The sequence below is a fragment of the Drosophila albomicans genome, chromosome 3 (assembly GCF_009650485.2).
Source record: "Drosophila albomicans strain 15112-1751.03 chromosome 3, ASM965048v2, whole genome shotgun sequence".
Classification (NCBI taxonomy): Eukaryota; Metazoa; Arthropoda; class Insecta; order Diptera; family Drosophilidae; genus Drosophila; species Drosophila albomicans.
Window position 1 is genome coordinate 31,771,015 of NC_047629.2, and position 18,891 is coordinate 31,789,905.

At 33.6% G+C, this 18,891-nt stretch overlaps 1 protein-coding gene across 1 annotated transcript; it reads right to left on the bottom strand.

The window, feature by feature from the left end:
- Positions 1 to 37: 37 nt before the first annotated feature.
- LOC117567181 (putative uncharacterized protein DDB_G0289963) lies at positions 38 to 18,840 on the bottom strand. Its single transcript, XM_052005150.1, has 3 exons — positions 17,769 to 18,840; positions 2,960 to 4,192; positions 38 to 185 (listed from the first exon to the last, which is right to left on the bottom strand). Exon 2 carries the CDS (start codon positions 3,744 to 3,746, stop codon positions 3,078 to 3,080), a length of 669 nt encoding a protein of 222 aa, XP_051861110.1. The 5' UTR covers positions 3,747 to 4,192; positions 17,769 to 18,840; the 3' UTR covers positions 38 to 185; positions 2,960 to 3,077.
- Between the last annotated feature and the right edge of the window lie 51 nt (positions 18,841 to 18,891).

Sequence of the window (18,891 nt, forward strand, 5' to 3'; positions counted from 1 at the left end):
TTTTTCCTATAATTGTGGTTTATCAAAAAATTTGCACTTGTTGTTGCAATTAGTTTTGTGAACACAGTTTTCAGTTTTTTTTTTTTCAGCAAAGATTGTATTTGTTCTTCTTAAGTAGCTGCAGCGGTAGGTGGACTTAGATTGCTTTTGTTTCGCTCAAAATCCGATCTCCAATAATAACAACACTGTAAACAGAATGAAAGAAGTAGTTTTAGTTAGAAATTCAGTATAAGTTTATGATGATTGAAAAGTTGCAAAGTTGTTGAATACATTTTTACTCAACTTTAGTCTAAGATAAGCTACAGATTTGACGGATTAAGTGCTTAGTTTACTTGTGAATAGAGTATCTTAAAGATACTGTCTTGAACTGACGAAAACTTCTAAATAAATTAGTGAATCAGATTTCAGATTTATTTTGTATTATTTACTATTTATAATAGTTTCTTTTTATTTTCACTCATTTTAGTTAAAAAGAGCTATAATTGAGAGTCAGTTTATTAGAAATTTCTTCTACATAAAAAGATTTTATTCGAAATAAGTCTGACTTAAGCTTACTTCTTTTACTTTAAATAAGCTTGGCTTCAATTTAAGCTGATTTATTTAGTATTATTGAATATTTATAATAGTGTTTTTTTGTTTATATTAATTCTAGCTGTTGTAGAGACTTTTGTTAAAAGGTATTACTATTTACAGGTATTATTAGTACAGATTTATTTTAATAATTTCCTTTTTACTTCCACTTTAGTACACATTTCTTTAAACTTGACTTTAATCTGTTCTGTTTTATTTTGTATTACTAAATTCATATATTTATTTTTTTTTATTTCCCCTCACTCTTATTTCAAATATTTCTTCTAAAAGGGTATAAAGAAGCTTGACTTGATAAGTTTCTTTTTCTTTTCAACTTCTGATATTTCATTCTTAAAAACAACATCTAATTATTTTCATAGCTGCTACAAATACATCAAATTACCTACATATATTTGCTGATAAACATTCACTACTTGTCGACATCTACAAATGTTTATTACATACATATATATCTGTCACCACTTATTTTATTTGTATTCCCCTAAGTGTTTGTTTTTTGTGGATTTGCCGTTTGATTAATTGGAAAAGTTTTTGGCCAGAATTTGCGACACGTTTTCAAGTTATTAAGCTGCATGAGTTGCACTTACAAACAAATATGCCAATCCTCGAACTAATCGAATTCCAAATCGAAAAATAATCAATCCAAAAACACAGTTTCAATTTGCCATTTCAATTTGTTTTGCATTCGCAATTTGTTGCTTTTCGTTTTGTTGCCACCGTTAAAACCACAAAAGCAATAAAAAAAGAGAGAAAAAAAAAACAACAAATCATTTCGTTTGTAAATTCGCGCAGAAACTGTTTGTACAATTGGCGCTTTCTACATTTTCCCTGTGTGCAGCGTGAAAATTGTTTCGCCAATCGCCTTCAACTTGACCTCATAAAAATAGCCGAATAAATGTGCAAGGAGCCCCAAAAATAATGCAAAACTGTTTTTGCTCTCGCCTGTGTCTGCGTCACAACATCAACAGCTGATTCTGTTGTTTAATTATTTCGAAATGCTTAATAATGTTATTTAAATTTTGCGCAGCGTTGTTTACGTTTTGCTTACGCTTTGCGTACATTTCTTTTAGTTTTGTTTTCTTTTATTTTTCTTGGCACTCAAAATGTCGCTGTCTGCAGCCTATTTATAGCGTTATTTTCTCTTTAAAGGGGGCCAAAAATGACTTGGCATAATAATTGAACAGACTGACAAAGAGCTAATTACATAATTTGCAAAAGTTGCTTTCAATTGAATAAGTTTTCAACAAAATGGGGGGAAAAAACTATGGAAAATTTCCAAAGACAAACAATTTCATCATATTGGAAAATATTAATTTTTTGTGTGTTGCTTTCAATATTGTGTTTTTTTTTTAAAGGTCACATTATATGTATATTTGAAATGAATAATGAGATATAAATATCAATTTAGATCATTTCTCTGTAGCATTTATAGATTGCTTTGACTATATTTGTTTGTCTTTGTGTGTGATAGCTTTAGCATAAAATGATCAAGTCTTTGTTTTATAATTTACGAATCTTTTTAGTTTTGACAGTATGGAAAAAGTTATTAATTTTAATGTATTTATGGTTTTATACAAATAACGTTCTAAACTTTAATTTACAAGTTTTTTGAATGGTGCATTCTAGTGAAAAAACCACCAAGTGTACAACTAAATCTCACTTAGTGGCCATTTCGCTTAAAGAAATTGCACTTCACTGTCTACGCATCTTATTTAGTATTGAAGTTTGCTTTGCAGCATATTTTCTCAATTAAATTAAAACTTAGTAAAATACCTATGAATCACAAAAACATTAATGCCATTTCGCTTAGTGGCACATCACATTTAAGGCCCTAAAGTGCAGAAGAGATGTATTCCAATTATAATTCTACTTTTTTCTTTTTTCTCTCTGTCGTTAAAAAAATTTTGAGCAATTGAAACCTCGGCTTAAAGTAAACAAATTTTAAGAGTTTAAAAACCATATCTTGCTTAACGGCCTCTTCGCTTATCGAAATTACACTTAACTGCACACTGTACACTCTGTAAATAGTATCGAAATTCAGCGAAATCAGCGAAATTGAATAAAAGGCATGTAAAACATAGAAACACTCGTTTGCTTCCCCTAAGAATATTTCGCTTAGTGGCCCATCGCAGTTAAAGCCCTAAAGATATGAAGAATTCTACTCTTTTGTTTCTTTTTAAGTTCTGTAGCTTCAAAGGTGATCAGCTATTGAAAGCTCGGATTGATGTAAACAAGTTTAAAGAGTTTAAAAATAAAAGTTGTTTTTTTTTAACATTAGTTAAGATGACAGGCACATCTGCTTGGGAATCCGGAACATAATTCAAATAAAATTGAAGCTGTAATTGTGAGTATGAGTTTTGAGACTTACCTTTCAACTGGCTGACACGTTGATAATGTAATAGCTGTAAGCTGGGTGCGCAAAAAGCTGCGATTAAAAACGAAAAGTTGTTCCGAAATGAACGAACAACTTGAAGAGGTCTCCTCGTTTAGAACTTGAACAGTTGGCCTTGAAATTGCAATTGTTTATTATTGTAGTTATAGTTATAGTTATTATTATCACTGTCACTGTCACTGCCGCCAATTACTTCGCCATAATTGCAAAGATCTTCAGTTATATTCAATTCACTTAAAGTGCGTCGTGGTGGATGGGAAAACAACAAGTGTTTATTCAGTGTGGCGGTTCTATTGAAAATTCTTAGACGCGGATCGCGTGGTATATAATGTAGGAACACTTTATTCGATTTGCTGCTGTTGTTATAAGTACGTGGATTGTTGTTGTTGCTATTATCAAAGGCGCTGCTTGTTGTTGTTGTTGTTGATGTTGTCGAAGATTTCTTCGTCTTGATGCTGCGTCTGCTCTTTTTAGGCTTTTTAATAGAGTCCTCAATAGTTGTTGTTTTTAAGATTGTTTTATTTAATGTTGAAGTGTTTGTGGTTGTCGATTTGGTGGCACGATAAAGTGACTTGAACCGAAAGTCATTCATTAAGAACGTTAACGTATTTATCACAGACCAGCAAGAAAAGAATTGAGCAAATCGCTTAACGTTGCTTTCGCTCGTTGCGTTGTTGTTGTTGTTCTTAGTCAAATTGTTGCTGTTGTTGTTGTTATTGCAGTTGTAGCTGCCAGTTAACGTGATTAGCCCGGTCACCCACATGCGGCACTTTGATTCCGATGCGAAACTTAGGCGAAATAAAAAACTGAATGGGAAATTAAACGAACAAAAAAACGAACGAACGGACGAACGATTTCGGGAAATTGACCAATTTGATTGATTGATTGACGCACGCAATTGCTGTAACTGTAACTCAACGCGTGTCAAGTGCGCGGCGCATTGTGCGGCTTTTTGGCAAACATATCGATGGCAATTTTACAAGGCGTGTTCTAATGCGCGGCACACGCGGCGTATGATTAATGCGAATTCTTTGCGTTTTGTTTTTGCTTTTTTTTTGTTGTTGGATGTTGTTGCTTGCAACTCAATTGCTGTTGCTGTTGCTGCTCCTGCTGCGTATTGCGTGTTGATGATGATTTATGATTGTTGTTGTAGTCGATTAGCAGCTGATGCTGCCTTCTTATGTCACAGTCTCTGTGCGTTCACTGCTGCTGCAAAGAGAGAGAGAGATAGAAAGAAAGAGAGCGAGATGAGTATACAAATTAGCTGCGATTTGTTGTAAGCATTTTAATAAATGATCCCAAATTGACAAGCGCCAAGTCCATTAAGCGCAACACCACAAAATACTACACACACACACACACCAACACATACAGACAGACAGATATATCATTCGCAACGAGCGCTATATTATCTGAATTATCACACACAAAAGACACTATAAATACTCGCGTATGAATTGGCAAACAATGTACCCAAAGAATTCTATTCATCCCATTGATAAAACAGTACTCGTATTTCGTATTCGAAATATAAACTATGCTATAATACGATGTGTGTGTGCAATACTCGAAATATGCTTGAAGCATGCCTGCATTTTATTGCAGGTCAATTTGCAGAGTGCAGAGCTACACGCCTACTTGGCCAGTTTGAAGCCTGCTGCCTGGTTATTGCCACAATCGAGTTAACTGTGCAGGCGGCGTTTGAGGACATTCAATGTTAGTATAATAGTTTTCAATAAATTACGAGTAAAGTGTGGGAAGAGGTTAAAGACATTTTTTATTCTACTCTAGCATAAAATACTATTCTATGTATAGCAATTTACATTCAAGAACTAAACTTGCTTGGCTATATCTTTCGGCATATCTTTAGATATTGGATCTTTCAGTTATTGGATCTTTATCACACACTTGTGTTCCAATCTTAAAACTTAATCGAAATCTTTTATTAATTGCTTTTATTTTCATTAATCGAGTAGAGTACTTATTTTAACTTGAAATACTTTAAATCAAAAGCTCAAACGTTGGATTAAGCTAATGTCTGTTGTCTTTAACAAAAAAATACCTTCAAAGTTATTTAAAGCTTGTTTTAAAAGCTTTTATAACATGCTAGAAATAATTTGAAGCCCAAAACTCACCGCGAGGCACATTCGAACCCATAAAGTTTACATATTCTTGATCTGAGTCAACAGCCGAGACAATATAGCCATGTCTGTCCGTTAGATTGCAGTCCAATAAAAATTGTAGAAATTATTTAAGAAATACTTCTGTATGGAAAATTATTCTTACTGCAATCAGGGTTTAGTTGCTTTGATAATCTGGTATATTTTGACCTCTTTGGTATATTTTGAATGAGGTACTTCAACGACATACCAAATATATCATTAGACACATTTTAGTATTTATTGCGGTATATTATTTATTATATTTTAAGAAAATACTGCACTGTTTTGTCTTTAATCCAAATGGGTAGCGGTATTTCACAGTCGAGCACACTCGATTAAAGCTTTCTCACTTGTTTTTCCATAAAATATTACTCTCAAATTAACTAGAAGTTTCTAAATAAGAAAATGCTAAGTGGATATTATGACGCCTTAAATAAAAATGCTTCAAGCACATTAAAATACTTGACTCAAAGTCTGTACTTTTATTTTCTTTGTGTTCTACGACACTTCTAGGCCAAAATACAAAAAAATACGTACAGTTATCAATGCTGTTGGGAAATTGAGACAAGCAAAGTGCCTCGCACATTGTCAAGTTCAATGCTCGATAGGCGACGATTAGTGATTAAATCACTTGAAATTGCATTTAATTATATGAAAATTGTTTTTCTATTTTAAAGTAAATTGAATTAAATAAGCATTTCTTTGGTGTGAAGCAATCTTCAATCGCAAAAATTGCCAGCTTTCAGTCTATAAACTATCCACTAAAAGTAAATGCTTATCAAATGTCAATTTGGGTCTCGGCACGCTGATAATCGAACACTTCTACTTCTAATTGTACAAACAATGTGATCGAGTGTGTAGTAAAAATAGCCTTGTTGCCTTTACTTCTTTTGTGATGATTATCGTTGAATGTAATATACAGAAACAGTGTTAAACATTGTAGAGAACGTGAACTGATAACGAGTGTGGTTCGTCAGAAATATAAAGCACGCGCCATTTGTAATGCGTTGTCTCAAGTAAATAACATACAAACTTTCACTCCACACTTTCCTTATCATTAGATTATACATAGTACTTAGTTAGTGCCGACTTCCGCAATGACAAAGCTGGGTTTATGCGTGGAATATCCTTGACAAATTTCAAATTCAATTATTATTGACCATTTTAATTATAGCGTAATTAAATTAATCTTTTGTATAGATTAGAATTCCTCTGTTATACTTATCGCACACGTTTTATTTTGCTCCACGTGTAAACTTAAAAGTGGCTAAGCTTGAGCTAATGAATGTCTCAATTTATGTTTATAGTATTAAGCTAAGCTTAGTATTGTTTTAAGAATATTATTTGTGTTATTGAATTATATTTATAGTGCTCTTATCAGCAAAAAATGCAACTTTGTCACTTTGTCATTAAATTAATTGCTATAAAACACAAACTGGATTTATCACAGATTAACTAATTCTTTCTCTGTGTATAAATCGCGCAATTAAATATTGTAAACTTTGAAGAATTTGATCACTGGTAACAATCATTACCAAAACAACAAAAAATTGAGAATTGATCATGATAAACTCTGAGCATATACCTAAACGTGTAAACCAAAATAAGTCATTGTATTCTTCTCACAATAAGCTGTCACTTTGTCACGTGTATACTTTAAAGAGTTGATCTCTGTTTTTCTTTACCACAACAACAAAAATTGGAATATTGATCATGATATATTCTTATAATACGACACCACGTGTAAACCAAAATTTATATTAATAAATTTTGTGAACATTTCATTGTATGCTTGGTTATATACATTAATGATTTTTATTTAAAACATTTTATTGTATTCTTATCAGCAAAAAAGCTGTCAGATTGTCACATGTAAATGTTGAACAAAAAAATCGAATGCATCGGCTGACCCCGCGGCGCCTTGGCGTATGCAACACTTTTTGATCACTTTCACTTACAAACTAAGAACAATTTAGCAATTGAGGAAAACACACTTTACTCGAATCCCGCACAGATCTTGAGGCCACAAATGGCCGAGTTGAAGAACGCGAACGCGGTGGAAGGTTTAAGGTTGTGGCATGACGAAAGCCATCGAGAGCCGCCGTCGATGCGGCCAAAGAAAACAGTTCAGTTCAGTGGCTCGTTGCCAGCCAGACTAATAAATGAGTGAAAAGATTCGGGCGACAAAAGCCTCCGTCGCAAGACGAAAACGAGTCGGAACTGAACGAAATCAAACGACCAGAGGCGACGAGAAGCGTAGACACAAGAGGAGAGTAGTATCAGTAGAGGAGAGGAGAGACTATCAGACGAGACGAGGAGAGCAGAGGTGGGCGGGGTCGAAACTCAGGCTGTAATCGCGGCAATCGTTTGCTTTAATCTAATAAATTTCTTATCAGCAGGCGTCGCACTAGGCGAGCTTACTATGCGTACTTTTACTCGTATACTCTATACTTAATATATATGTATATATGCATGTATATACATATGTATTTGTGTAATCGCAGTTATCGCACTACCTGCCCCACACGCGGCCACTTGACATCCCCCGACGACGCTTTCCCCGACAACTTGTCACTCTTTCATTCTCATTTTTCTTTATTCCTTTCTTGCAGTCTGCTCATTTGATTTGTGTGCATTATTATTGTGCTCAGAATATGTAATTTGCCTTTATATCATTCATTACACCTAACAATGTTACAATTTTTAATCATGACAACCTTGCTCATTATCATGCCAAAGTGGAAACTGATATAACAAATTTGATTATTCGAGACGACATTTGCATACTCTTGTCTGCAAAACAAAACACGTTTTAGTTGAAAAACAAAAATAAGAAAACAAGTTTATTGATTTAATCAATGGATACATTCCATGGCGGGGAAACTGTTAATTGAATCCAAGAAATGATTTAATGGAATGAATAACTGTAAAGTTTTTATTTGGGTTACTGCGCTTGAGGTACTTATTCAGTTATAGATTTATATAATAATGGTAATGAACATTAAACAAATATTGGAATCTATTAATAAGTTTTGCCTAAGATGGAATTCTATTCATTAATACTTATGGGTTTAGCAATGAAGTGTTTAAAGATAAAGAAGAAACTAAAAGATGAAAGATCAGTGGCAGACCAAAATATAATTGAATTTTTGCAAGATAAGAGACCTATGTAGTGTAAGATTCATATCTTATCCATTAACAATTAATATTTAATTATAATAATAAAAATGGAAAACGATTATGAATAGTTCAATTAAGAAGCGTACAATGATTGAATTTTTAATTATCAAAAGACACTATTAATGAAGAATGAATGTCATAAAAGGCATTCATTCAAGAGGTTCATTGTCATGAATCCATTACTGAATTACAGAAATAGTTAGACCGAATGAATCTAGAGCAATAACTAATAAAGAGTGATAAGCAATCTACTAGCAAACCAAATCGAATGGTCTAGAAGCTAGAATTAACTAGTTCTTAAAAAAGCCCCTTATTAACAAATTTTATAAGTCAACCCTTAATGAGTGCATCATTTAAGAGTAGACGTAATTTGATAGAAGTCTCTGATGATATTGCTAACATGTGCTGGCATAATCTAGCTAAGCTAATCGTTTAGTGCGGCAACAACAAATAAACGACATTGTATGAGTACAATGTGAACATTTAAAATACTTAATTTGAATTATATTGTTTTATGGATCAATTGAGATAAACCTAAATGCGCGATAAGCTCGAATATGTTCATTGCTTTATGCCTTTATTAACGTAGCAATGAGTGTGTGGATTTTCTGTGTATGTGTGTGTGTTTTTTTTGCGCTATTGTATTTTGTGTGATACCAATACAAAGTGGTTTGATGCTGACCTACGCCAGTTTGAATTCGGTTTTTTTTCTTTTATTTTTGTGTGTGGGGTAATTGTGATAGCCGAAAATCAGGAACTAGGCCAATGCAATAAACTTCTTCGCAAAGTCATTCACTCTGCTGCGTAGTAAGCTATTCATAAGCATAGACACAATCATATTTTCATACTCATATATTCATATTCACATTCATGTATTCTTTATTGGCCTCGCTTCAAGTTTCAATCATAAAAGAAAAGGCCATTTCCATAAAGAATACGATATTATGATCACAGGTTTTACATTTATTTATTGCTAAATTGTCAATTGCCAGGAAAGCTTAATTCTTATTGATTCAATTGATAACTGATGCCGTAAGACGAGTTTTGATTTGGAAATGCAGGAAAAATAGAATAGAAAGAAAGAGATCAAATAAAAATCTTTACTTTACATATTATGTGGTATTTTTCGGTATTTTTCAAATGTAGTAGTATGACAATATACCAAATATACATGTCAGTATGTCAGTATTTTTTGGTATATGAATTTGGTATAATTGAACGAAAATACCGCAATTTACATTGTTTATAGATTTCGATGTGCTTTTGTGATTATAGATTCAATATGCGACCAACTTCTCTTACATTTTGTTGTAAATAGAAACTTATCGCTCTACTTAAAACTAATTAATCTAATTACAAGTGTTTTCCATTAGTAAGTAAGAAAATTGCATTTGTGCTTTTTCCTCTCAAGCAAAACTAAAAATATCCTTGGTCTCTTTTACCTTGAGATTGCAAGAAAAAGGCAAAGCATGATAAGTATTTCTGCGTTGGTTGAGCAAGAATTTAATGCAGTCAACAAGCTGACAGTTGGCTTAACACACCTTAAGTGTTATGAATGGTCTTGTCTGACCATTAAGCCTGTCAACCATTTGATTCCCTTTTGCAATGCGATTCGCCGCTGACTGCTTAATTGATGTAGTTCGAGCAATTGAAACCGTGCAATTGATAGACGAAATCTGACCCCCCATCAACTTGTAAGTGCAATACGATTGTTGTTTGTTAGGTCTTTAATAGTTTTGCGGTTTCAGGTTATCTACGTAAAACGATAGTCTGAATAGTAGTCGATACAATTAATTGTTGCATTTATGTCCATGTCATTGACATCACTTCACAGTTTGCATTGCATTTATAAAGCGATTTTATGCTTCATTTGCAATGAGAAACGTGACATGAATAGACAAGTTTTGTCTGCCTTTCATTTGCATCATTTGCATAACTGAGACGAGGAGATAACAAGGATTATACAAATACGGAGGCGCAGTGCCAAACATGTGAGTTTGACTCAGCAAGCATATGCACAGGATTACAATTAATCCCCTTGAACGTGACTTTATAAATTGATTATGGCTTAAGAGTATAGAAATTCCAATAAAGGTAATTTATAAAATATTGTTGATAGAATCCATTATTTAAACATTACTATAGCAGCTGTAGAATATAGGAAAAAACTGTCTGATTCATAAAGCTTATTTTGTTACATCTTTTATGCAAAATGCAGCTATAATAAACCACACTTTAACATTGATAGTTTAGTTGATCAAAGTGCCGCAGTACTTTTTCAACTGTTCAACCAGCTTAAGAGCTACGTTGTCAACCATGCATGCAACATGCCGCACACCAAGAAATCCTTCAGCACAAGCAGGCAAAAAAAAAACAAAAACTGTTTGTGGATGTGCCCCTTGAAAGTTGCTTGAAAAGCGGAAAAAATGTGTGACAGGCAAACAAGTGCATATAAAAAAGGTGTCACTGTGGCAAAGTCAAATGCACACACAACAAAAATACACCAACACACACACACACCTAGAGAGTCGGCGGCATGCTTTGATGTTCTGTGTGTGTGTGTAAGAGAGAGAGTGCTTATTTAGTTGCTGCTGCCTCTTGCGGCACTGACAAATTGCAACAATAAAGCGCAGCCAGCAACCATTTCTTTTTTGGCCACAACAGCAACAAACCTAGGGCAAAGAAGAAAGAGATGGAAAGGGAGAGCGTTTGAGATGCAGATAGCGAGGCAATGTTGTGCGCTAAAGGATTATTTATGCTTTTTGCCTTAAACTTGACAAACTTTTGTGGTCACACACAGACACTTGTAAAGGCGTTTTTTTTTATTGATTATTTTTTGTACCCGCTGCGAAAAGTTTAAAAGGGTCTTATAACTTTGTGACAACTGAAAGTTTTCAGAAGAAACAACTATGGAATATACTATATATAAATGTATAGCTCTGACTAAACAATCAAGACACGGCCCAAACAATACGAGCTAGGAAAGATGGTTTATAAAATAAGCAGTAAGGCTGGAATTCAAAAATCTTACTAAGAGTTCATTTTCAATATGAAATTTACATATTCCGAATAATTTCTTCAGCAGGTATCTCAAAGTCGAGTATACTCGGTTTCTCTCTTGTTATACATGAATATATTTGTGTTTGCTGTATGTACATGAGCTCATTCATGTGTATATCCTGTGCATATAAAATGAGATTCGTCGCTTCTGATTTCTCTTCATATACATATATTTTTTTTTTGGTCTTGCAACACAAAAGGAAACCCAACTCGGCAAAAAGAAAATCACTTTTCAGTTTTGAATTGCTGTACATGAAGTCATCGCATGCTCTGATTTATGCAAGAAAAAAGGCAACTTTTCAACCGCCATAAACCTTTTTTTATTTTTTGATTATTTAAATAAATAATTCTCGGCAAAAAAAGAAGAAAACTAAACAAATTGAAATCTGATTTTATAGTTCATATTTTCTTTTACGAGTTTCGCTAAAGGCAAATCACAAAAAAAAAGAACGGAAACACAACAAGGTCGTTTCAAATTTAAGGGTGGCAGTAATAAATGAAAATATATACCTAAAAATGTTGAACTTTTTCTTTTGACGTGCACGCAAAATCGCCAAAGGGGGGAACAAAGGTTAGAATTAAAATTGCAATTAGCTTAAATGCAAATAAGAGGAGCTCAGCTGGAAATCCAGTTGAGATGCAATTTGCAAATTAAATCTACTGTTTGTGAATACCCTGTATAATCAAAAGCAGTTAAAGCTGCACAAATTTGTAATTGAAACCAATTTCTCAGATATATCTTAGAACAATAATTTAATAAAAATAAGACTGATTTTTGTGTTCACACATTCTACAATCACATTTTCATTAATGGAACTGAATAAATCCATATTCATATATTACATTATATATTTGCATTCTTCTGTTGACTGCCATGAATTAAAGCGTACTTAAAATGCTTTAATGAATAATTTTCAAAGTAAGTCAATCGAAAACAGCAATACGAATTAATTACAACTATTCAATTATTTATAGTAAACGGGTTTATTCAATAAATTAATATTAAAGCGGAACTAGAATTGAAATTGAAAAGTCAACAAATAAATGGATATTGGATTAAATTCAAATTTCAAATGCATTGATTAATAAAATATGCCGATTGTAATTTGTAAACCTTAATTAAAAGATGATCAATTAATTGTATTTGATTGAAGCTGACAAGTTAGGAGGTAAATTATTAGAAAAACAAAAAGGAAATGGGCGAAACTTGAAGGTCACTTGAAATGAGAAATTTAATAGACAGCAAGATGACAAATTGTAGATTAGCCAGCGGACAATCTTGTTTGGCGAGAGAACGGAAGGACGAAGGACGAAGGACCAAGCAAGGACGAACCACTCGACAAGCGATGCGACAAGGACAAGTGGCATGTGATGTAATTACGCAAAAATAAATGGGGAAATAAAGAAGAGTTAAAAGCTACGGCGACACAGCTTCAATAATCACATCACATGACCAACTTTTTTCTTACCCTTTTTGCACGTTTTCCTTTGTTTGCCTTTTTTTTTTTTTGGTTTGTTTTTTGCTCGTTTGCTCTACTTACTTTGCAAATTGTGTCCGCTCGCGATAAATTTGCTTTGTTCTCAAAGAGTGAGAAAATGAAAGAATGCAAAACTCAATTGGAAACAAGTTGAAATTGTTTTCTTAAAGTTTCCTGTGGTGTTGTTGCACAGCCATCGCGGCTTCAAATTGAATCACGACTGAATTGACTGACAATCTGGACACCAAACAACAAACTGCACTCGACTCGATTCTCGGCTCTTTGTGATGATTGAGATATGGATATATTATTATTGAAGGCATCGAGTAACTCTCTCTCTCTCTCTCTCGCTCTTGCTCTCGGTCTGCCTCACCCTCTCAATTCTCTAGACTTGGTTTCTCGCTCTCCCCATTCTGTATCTCATATCTTTGGCTTGTTTGTTCGCCTTTAATTTTCTAAATGCCTTTCAGCATTTTCAACCACTAACTCCATTTGCTATGGATTGTTCTTTGTTTTCTCGAGTCAGTGGAAAATTACCAGTTGACACCATAAATTCCCCTCATGAGTGAGTTTTTCTCTTTCTCACTGATGGAACAAAATGTATTCTTTTCTTTAGATTATTGCGCAGCTCGACTTTAAAGAAATTTTTATCACTTCTCTAATGGTGAAAGTGCAACTTTTTGAGCTGAATGAAAAACAACATTATACTGCATGGAAGATTGCAGAAAGTGCAACTTTTAGAGCTCAATGAAAAACAACAACATTATACTGCATGGAAGATTGCAGCATTAAATTGTGCAATACATCGGAAAGTGGGGTTTAAACACTAAGTAAAGTTTGCAGCAAAATCTCTTCTCTGCTCATATTATGAATTTCATTGGCTTGACTTATTTAAAATTGTTCGCTTTATTTCACATCGTTGCATTTTCGATATTGATTTAAGAATAAACTTTCTTTCGACATACAAACAATCTGGATTCAAGATTTTAATCTTGATTCTAGCACGTTTTTTCTTTCTGTAAAGATGTGCTTTGTTCTCTGTTAAATATAATATTGTTATTTAATAATTAACAACGTTTTCTTAAAGATTTTTGGAGATATTCTAAAGTATTCATGGTATAAGTATATATTGCATGTTTGAATTAGAGATATCTCCATTTTATTTCGATTTAGAAACAGAATTGCAATATGTACTTCGAAATTTGTTTTTCATTTAAAAAGAAATAAGTATTTTGTTAAATTATTCGTTTAACATTAAAACCTTTCCATAACCCCAACAAACTATCCAATAATTTCAGCATTTGAGATAAGTGCGTTATACATATGTCTTCATTAAACACAACAGACATAAATCTTCATCAAATCTAATATTCAAGTAAAGTTCAAGTTGGTCGAACTATTGACATTTCGTGTGTCAGGCAATGTGACTGACGTTTTTAGCACATTTCGCACGTTTGACAAATAAAATTACATAGTTGCGCCATTGTCGACGTTCTTGCTACGATTATTTTATGCAAATGGTAGCTTAACGGACATGCGATAAGCACGTGACCCTCATGTCCTGGCAAAAAGCAAAAAGTTTTCATTTTCACAATCTGCTCTCGGATGGATGAAATTTATGTGCGTGTCCTGCGGCAGCATTTGCGAACAATTTGAAAGTTCGTCGGGCGAAGTGAACAAAGACCAACGAATTAATTCGCAAATTGCATGCTAAACTCGTTTATTATTATGATATGGCGAAAAGTAGTTTAATAAAGTGCACATGCTCGTTATTCAGACATATGTTATATGACCTTGACGTGGCAGATATTCATAAAACACTCCAACCTTTGTGTTTTCATTTTGCAATTATTATAAAACTTTCAGAACATGAAACGAATAAACTAAAATGAATATTAGTTGAATTTAAATACAATTCTTTTTATGTTGTTATTTAATAATAACAATACACATACACACAACAAAAGAATATATACGACTGTTTGTTACACCCTTGCACACATAATTTATGATTATAGGGTATGATAATATATAATTATAAATGCTGATGGGTGAGGTTGAAAATTTTAGTGTTTGCAATTTATGAAGATTCCGCCTGTCTAACAATGATAATGTTCATGAATTTCGTTAGTTTTGTGTTATTGTTTGCAAACGGATTACCAACAAAACAAACTTTCAAAACGAGTTTTGCAATTAAGCAAGGTTCATGTGATGATTTACTATGTACGCATTTCCCTGTGACGTTGATGCAAAGTGATAAGATAAATTTAATATGAAAACATTTCAGTTTCGTTATCAATCTGCTGCTAAAGCAGAGGTTCCTTGACACTGACGTCTCCTCAACTAATGAGATTTGTCTAGTCTCAGCACTCATTAGAGTAAAAAACCCTGCTGAGCAGCATAGCTGCAGGGTATTCAATTTGACTTCCCTACATCTCAATTTGTCAATATAAACGTCAAGCTTTGTGCATGTTATGTGCATACGAGTGTTTCACCTACAAACATGCGACACAACGTCATCATCATTATCATTATTATTGTCATTATCATAATCATTAACAAGTCATCTGAGTGCGTCTCACGCAGCAGCTGCTGTCAACCGGTTTTGAGGTATATATTTTTATTGATTTTTTTTTATTTTGCTGGCTGAGGTTTGTAGGTAAAAGTATACACAACTGAACTTATGAGTGTATTCATATCATGTGTGTGTGTGTGTGTGTGTGTGTGTTGTACTCGAGTCTCGAACGTAATCAGCTGTTGGCTCTTAACACTGACACATTGTGCCGATTGTCGAGTATCGAGACTCATTTCAAATGCTAAAAAGCAGTACCGGTTTCGTCACCATCACCATCATCAGCTGTTCAGCTGGTTTTTGTCTTTGTTCCTCGGTTCGTTATTAACATTATTGACAATAACATTTGTGTTCTGCTCAATAAAAAAAATTAATTGAAGACGAATGGCAAACAGTGACTTTTGTTGAAGCGTTTGACAAGTGTTCTTCGAAAAGATTTGCAGCTATAAATACGTATTTGTTGACAAGCTTTATAATTAAAAGTTGAATACATAGATATGCACTTATATAGCTTAATTTTGAATTGCGCAATGAAATGTCTAATGCTTGAAAAGATTTAGTATTTATTTAAATGCTGATTTATGTGTACATATTTATTTATTATTTAATTATAAAGCGTCTAAGCAAGCATATATTTTGAAGCACACTCAAAAGTTTTCGTTAACTATTTTTATAATGAAATGCGTAATGCATTAAACGAAATTATTACCAAAGGAAAAAGTTGTTTGAATCTTAAGCTTAACTCAATTTTCTAAAACAAACACATAGAAAAAATTTGTTGTCCAATTTTGTGGCTCTCATTACGTGACTCATTAAATCCGGTATTGTTTATTGGTTATGGTGGTATATCACTGTTAAATGCTAATGATATTCTCAAACTAATTGCAAGCTGCAAATATAAAAACAAGTTTTAAGGTTGTCATCTAACGTTGCTTCTTAAAGCCAGTTTGCAATGAGTAACTGTTAAGTGCAATGCACCACAAAAAAACAAAAAACATGTTAATACTTTAGGCCAAGGACAACAACGTTGAGGAGAATGGTTTTCAATTACTTGAAATCAAATTTGCAGTTGGCCAAGAACGATAAACCAAAAACTAAACATGGCATGACATTTTGGACGAAACCATCAAAGTGTCTGTAACCATAGCCAAAGCTAAAGCCAACCATCATCCATTTACATGAACATAAATCTATCTATCTATCTGTCCATTTGTCGTTGTGTGTGAGAATGTGTGAGCTTTTTTTTTGGGGGGGAGGGAGGAGAAAGGACATCGCTCGGCTCTGCAGACGAAAACAATAAAACTCAAATGGGAAATGGCAAAAACCGACAAAATGGCGACGCGCGTGTGTTTTGGATTTTTATCTTCTTCTTCGTTTTTTGTTTTTCTTTTTTGCTTTTTGGGTAACCGAATACTGTGCCCCACTTTCAATGCGGTTTTCCCCTAATTCCAGCGTTGGCCTTATGCAAATAACGTGGCTCAGAAGTGTGTGCAAATCATCCCCAGACAGCTTGTCGCGGCCAAAGCTAGCGAATTGAAGCATAAACCAAGGTCACAAATCCCGGCAATAGAATTAGGCGCATAATCAATTAATTTTCCCTAATTTTGTACATTAATTGAGTTACCACAAAAAACATTCATGCGGAACGTGCTTCAACGATAAGTTGGGGGAGTTTTGATTTGTGGACTCTTGCCTTATCAGCGTGCTCATTGTTCCGCTTTTATCGTTGTCTTTCTGTCTCTCCATTCACATTACACAAAAACCTATATATGACGAATATCGCGATATGGCTGCATAAGCAACAACTGCGACATGTAGAAAAAGAAAATACAAAAAAAAAAAGAGAGCTGCATACTAATTTTAATGCTAAAGCCAATTGCGTTGTAGGGAAAATATATATTCAAGTGACGCAAAATATTGAAAACATTTTTAATGGAATTTTCGAAGAGTAGCTAAAAATAGCTAAATCATCTGATTTCAAAGACATTTATTTATGTGTGACAAAATAATAACGAATGCGAAGCGATCCGAAGCAAAGCAAACAAAGCATTAATCATCCCATGTGTCTATAATATAAATGTAACTGTAGATATAAATATACACATATTTATCTGTATAACATTATATACTATATATATGTGACGCAAATGTGAGTACTTCAACACACACGCTCAATGAATATTCATGTCTGAAACACAAACATACATATCTATACATATAGAATATATATCGGAAGAACAAATAGCAGAAACAAGGTCAATGTGCTTTGGCTCTGGTATTGCGAATAACATTTGTAATATACTTAAGATAACATTCATACGAACTTTACGCACCTGATCCAATGAAAGTTAAGTAACTTGTTCTGATGTGCTTCCCAAATCCGCCAGTTAATCTTTAGCTAAATAATAACCATTTTGTTTCAATTGATATCTTATTTGTTCGTATTTTACCGTAAGGTTATAACAGTTTACATTGTAGGTCAAACGACAGAACTTTAAAGTTGTTATTTGGAACCAGTCTTTATTTAAACAAAAGTGTAAAGCACTTGTATATATGTTTTTTATTTTATTTTATTTTCGTTTGTTTACGATTCGCACAGTGGGTAGAAAACGCATGAATGGGGCATATGAATTTTAAGTAGCGGTACTTTAAAGCTCTGCAGAGATTGTTCAATGATTGTTTAAGTACTTTTTTGTTGTTGTTGTTGTAGGTGATTGTATACAAATTGCACAACGTTTATTGTCAGGTTTGTGTTTCGCGATTCTGTTATGTAAAAAGTACAAAAAAGATATAAGGTCTACTTTCAATAATTTCACGAAACATTCGTGTCACGCGTTGGTATTTAATAATTATTTATTTTCTCTCTCGTTCTCTCTGTGCCTCTGCGGATTTTTATTCCCTTTTGCAGTTTACGCTTTAATGTTCGTATTCCTTTTGTGTGTGCGCTTCTTTTTGTTTTTGCTCTTTTTGTGGCTGATGTTTTGTTACTACAAACTCATCCACCCAATGTGCGGGAGTTTCGATTTTTCTGTACGGAACGTATGAAGCGAGCAGGGGGAGGGTGGCCAATGACAGCACCGCCCAACAACGCAAGTTCACTAGAAGTATTTGGCGGTTGGAATAAACAAATGCACCCACCAAACATACACACATACAGGCACACACCCACACTGTGTCAAATAGCGGTAAGGAAGAACGAATTGAGAGCACGCACACCAATTGATATGAAACGCAGAGACGCGTCTAAACAAAATTTACCGAATTGTGTTTAATTTATAAGTTAACACGTTTACACGAAATTTATTGTGACAAAAGCTTTACGAGCACTGGACTGACGCTTTGAATATTTCAATTTAGATTTCTTCCGCTAACACGACCGTTCGATTCCACAACTATAAACTGTTATGCCGTTGGCGATGTTAACGCGATTTTGTACTCAAATGACACTGCTAATTA

Excerpts from the sequence above, each read along its gene's own strand:
- LOC117567181 (XM_052005150.1), bottom strand. The coding sequence starts at position 3,746 with ATGTGGGTGACCGGGCTAATCACGTTAACTGGCAGCTACAACTGCAAT.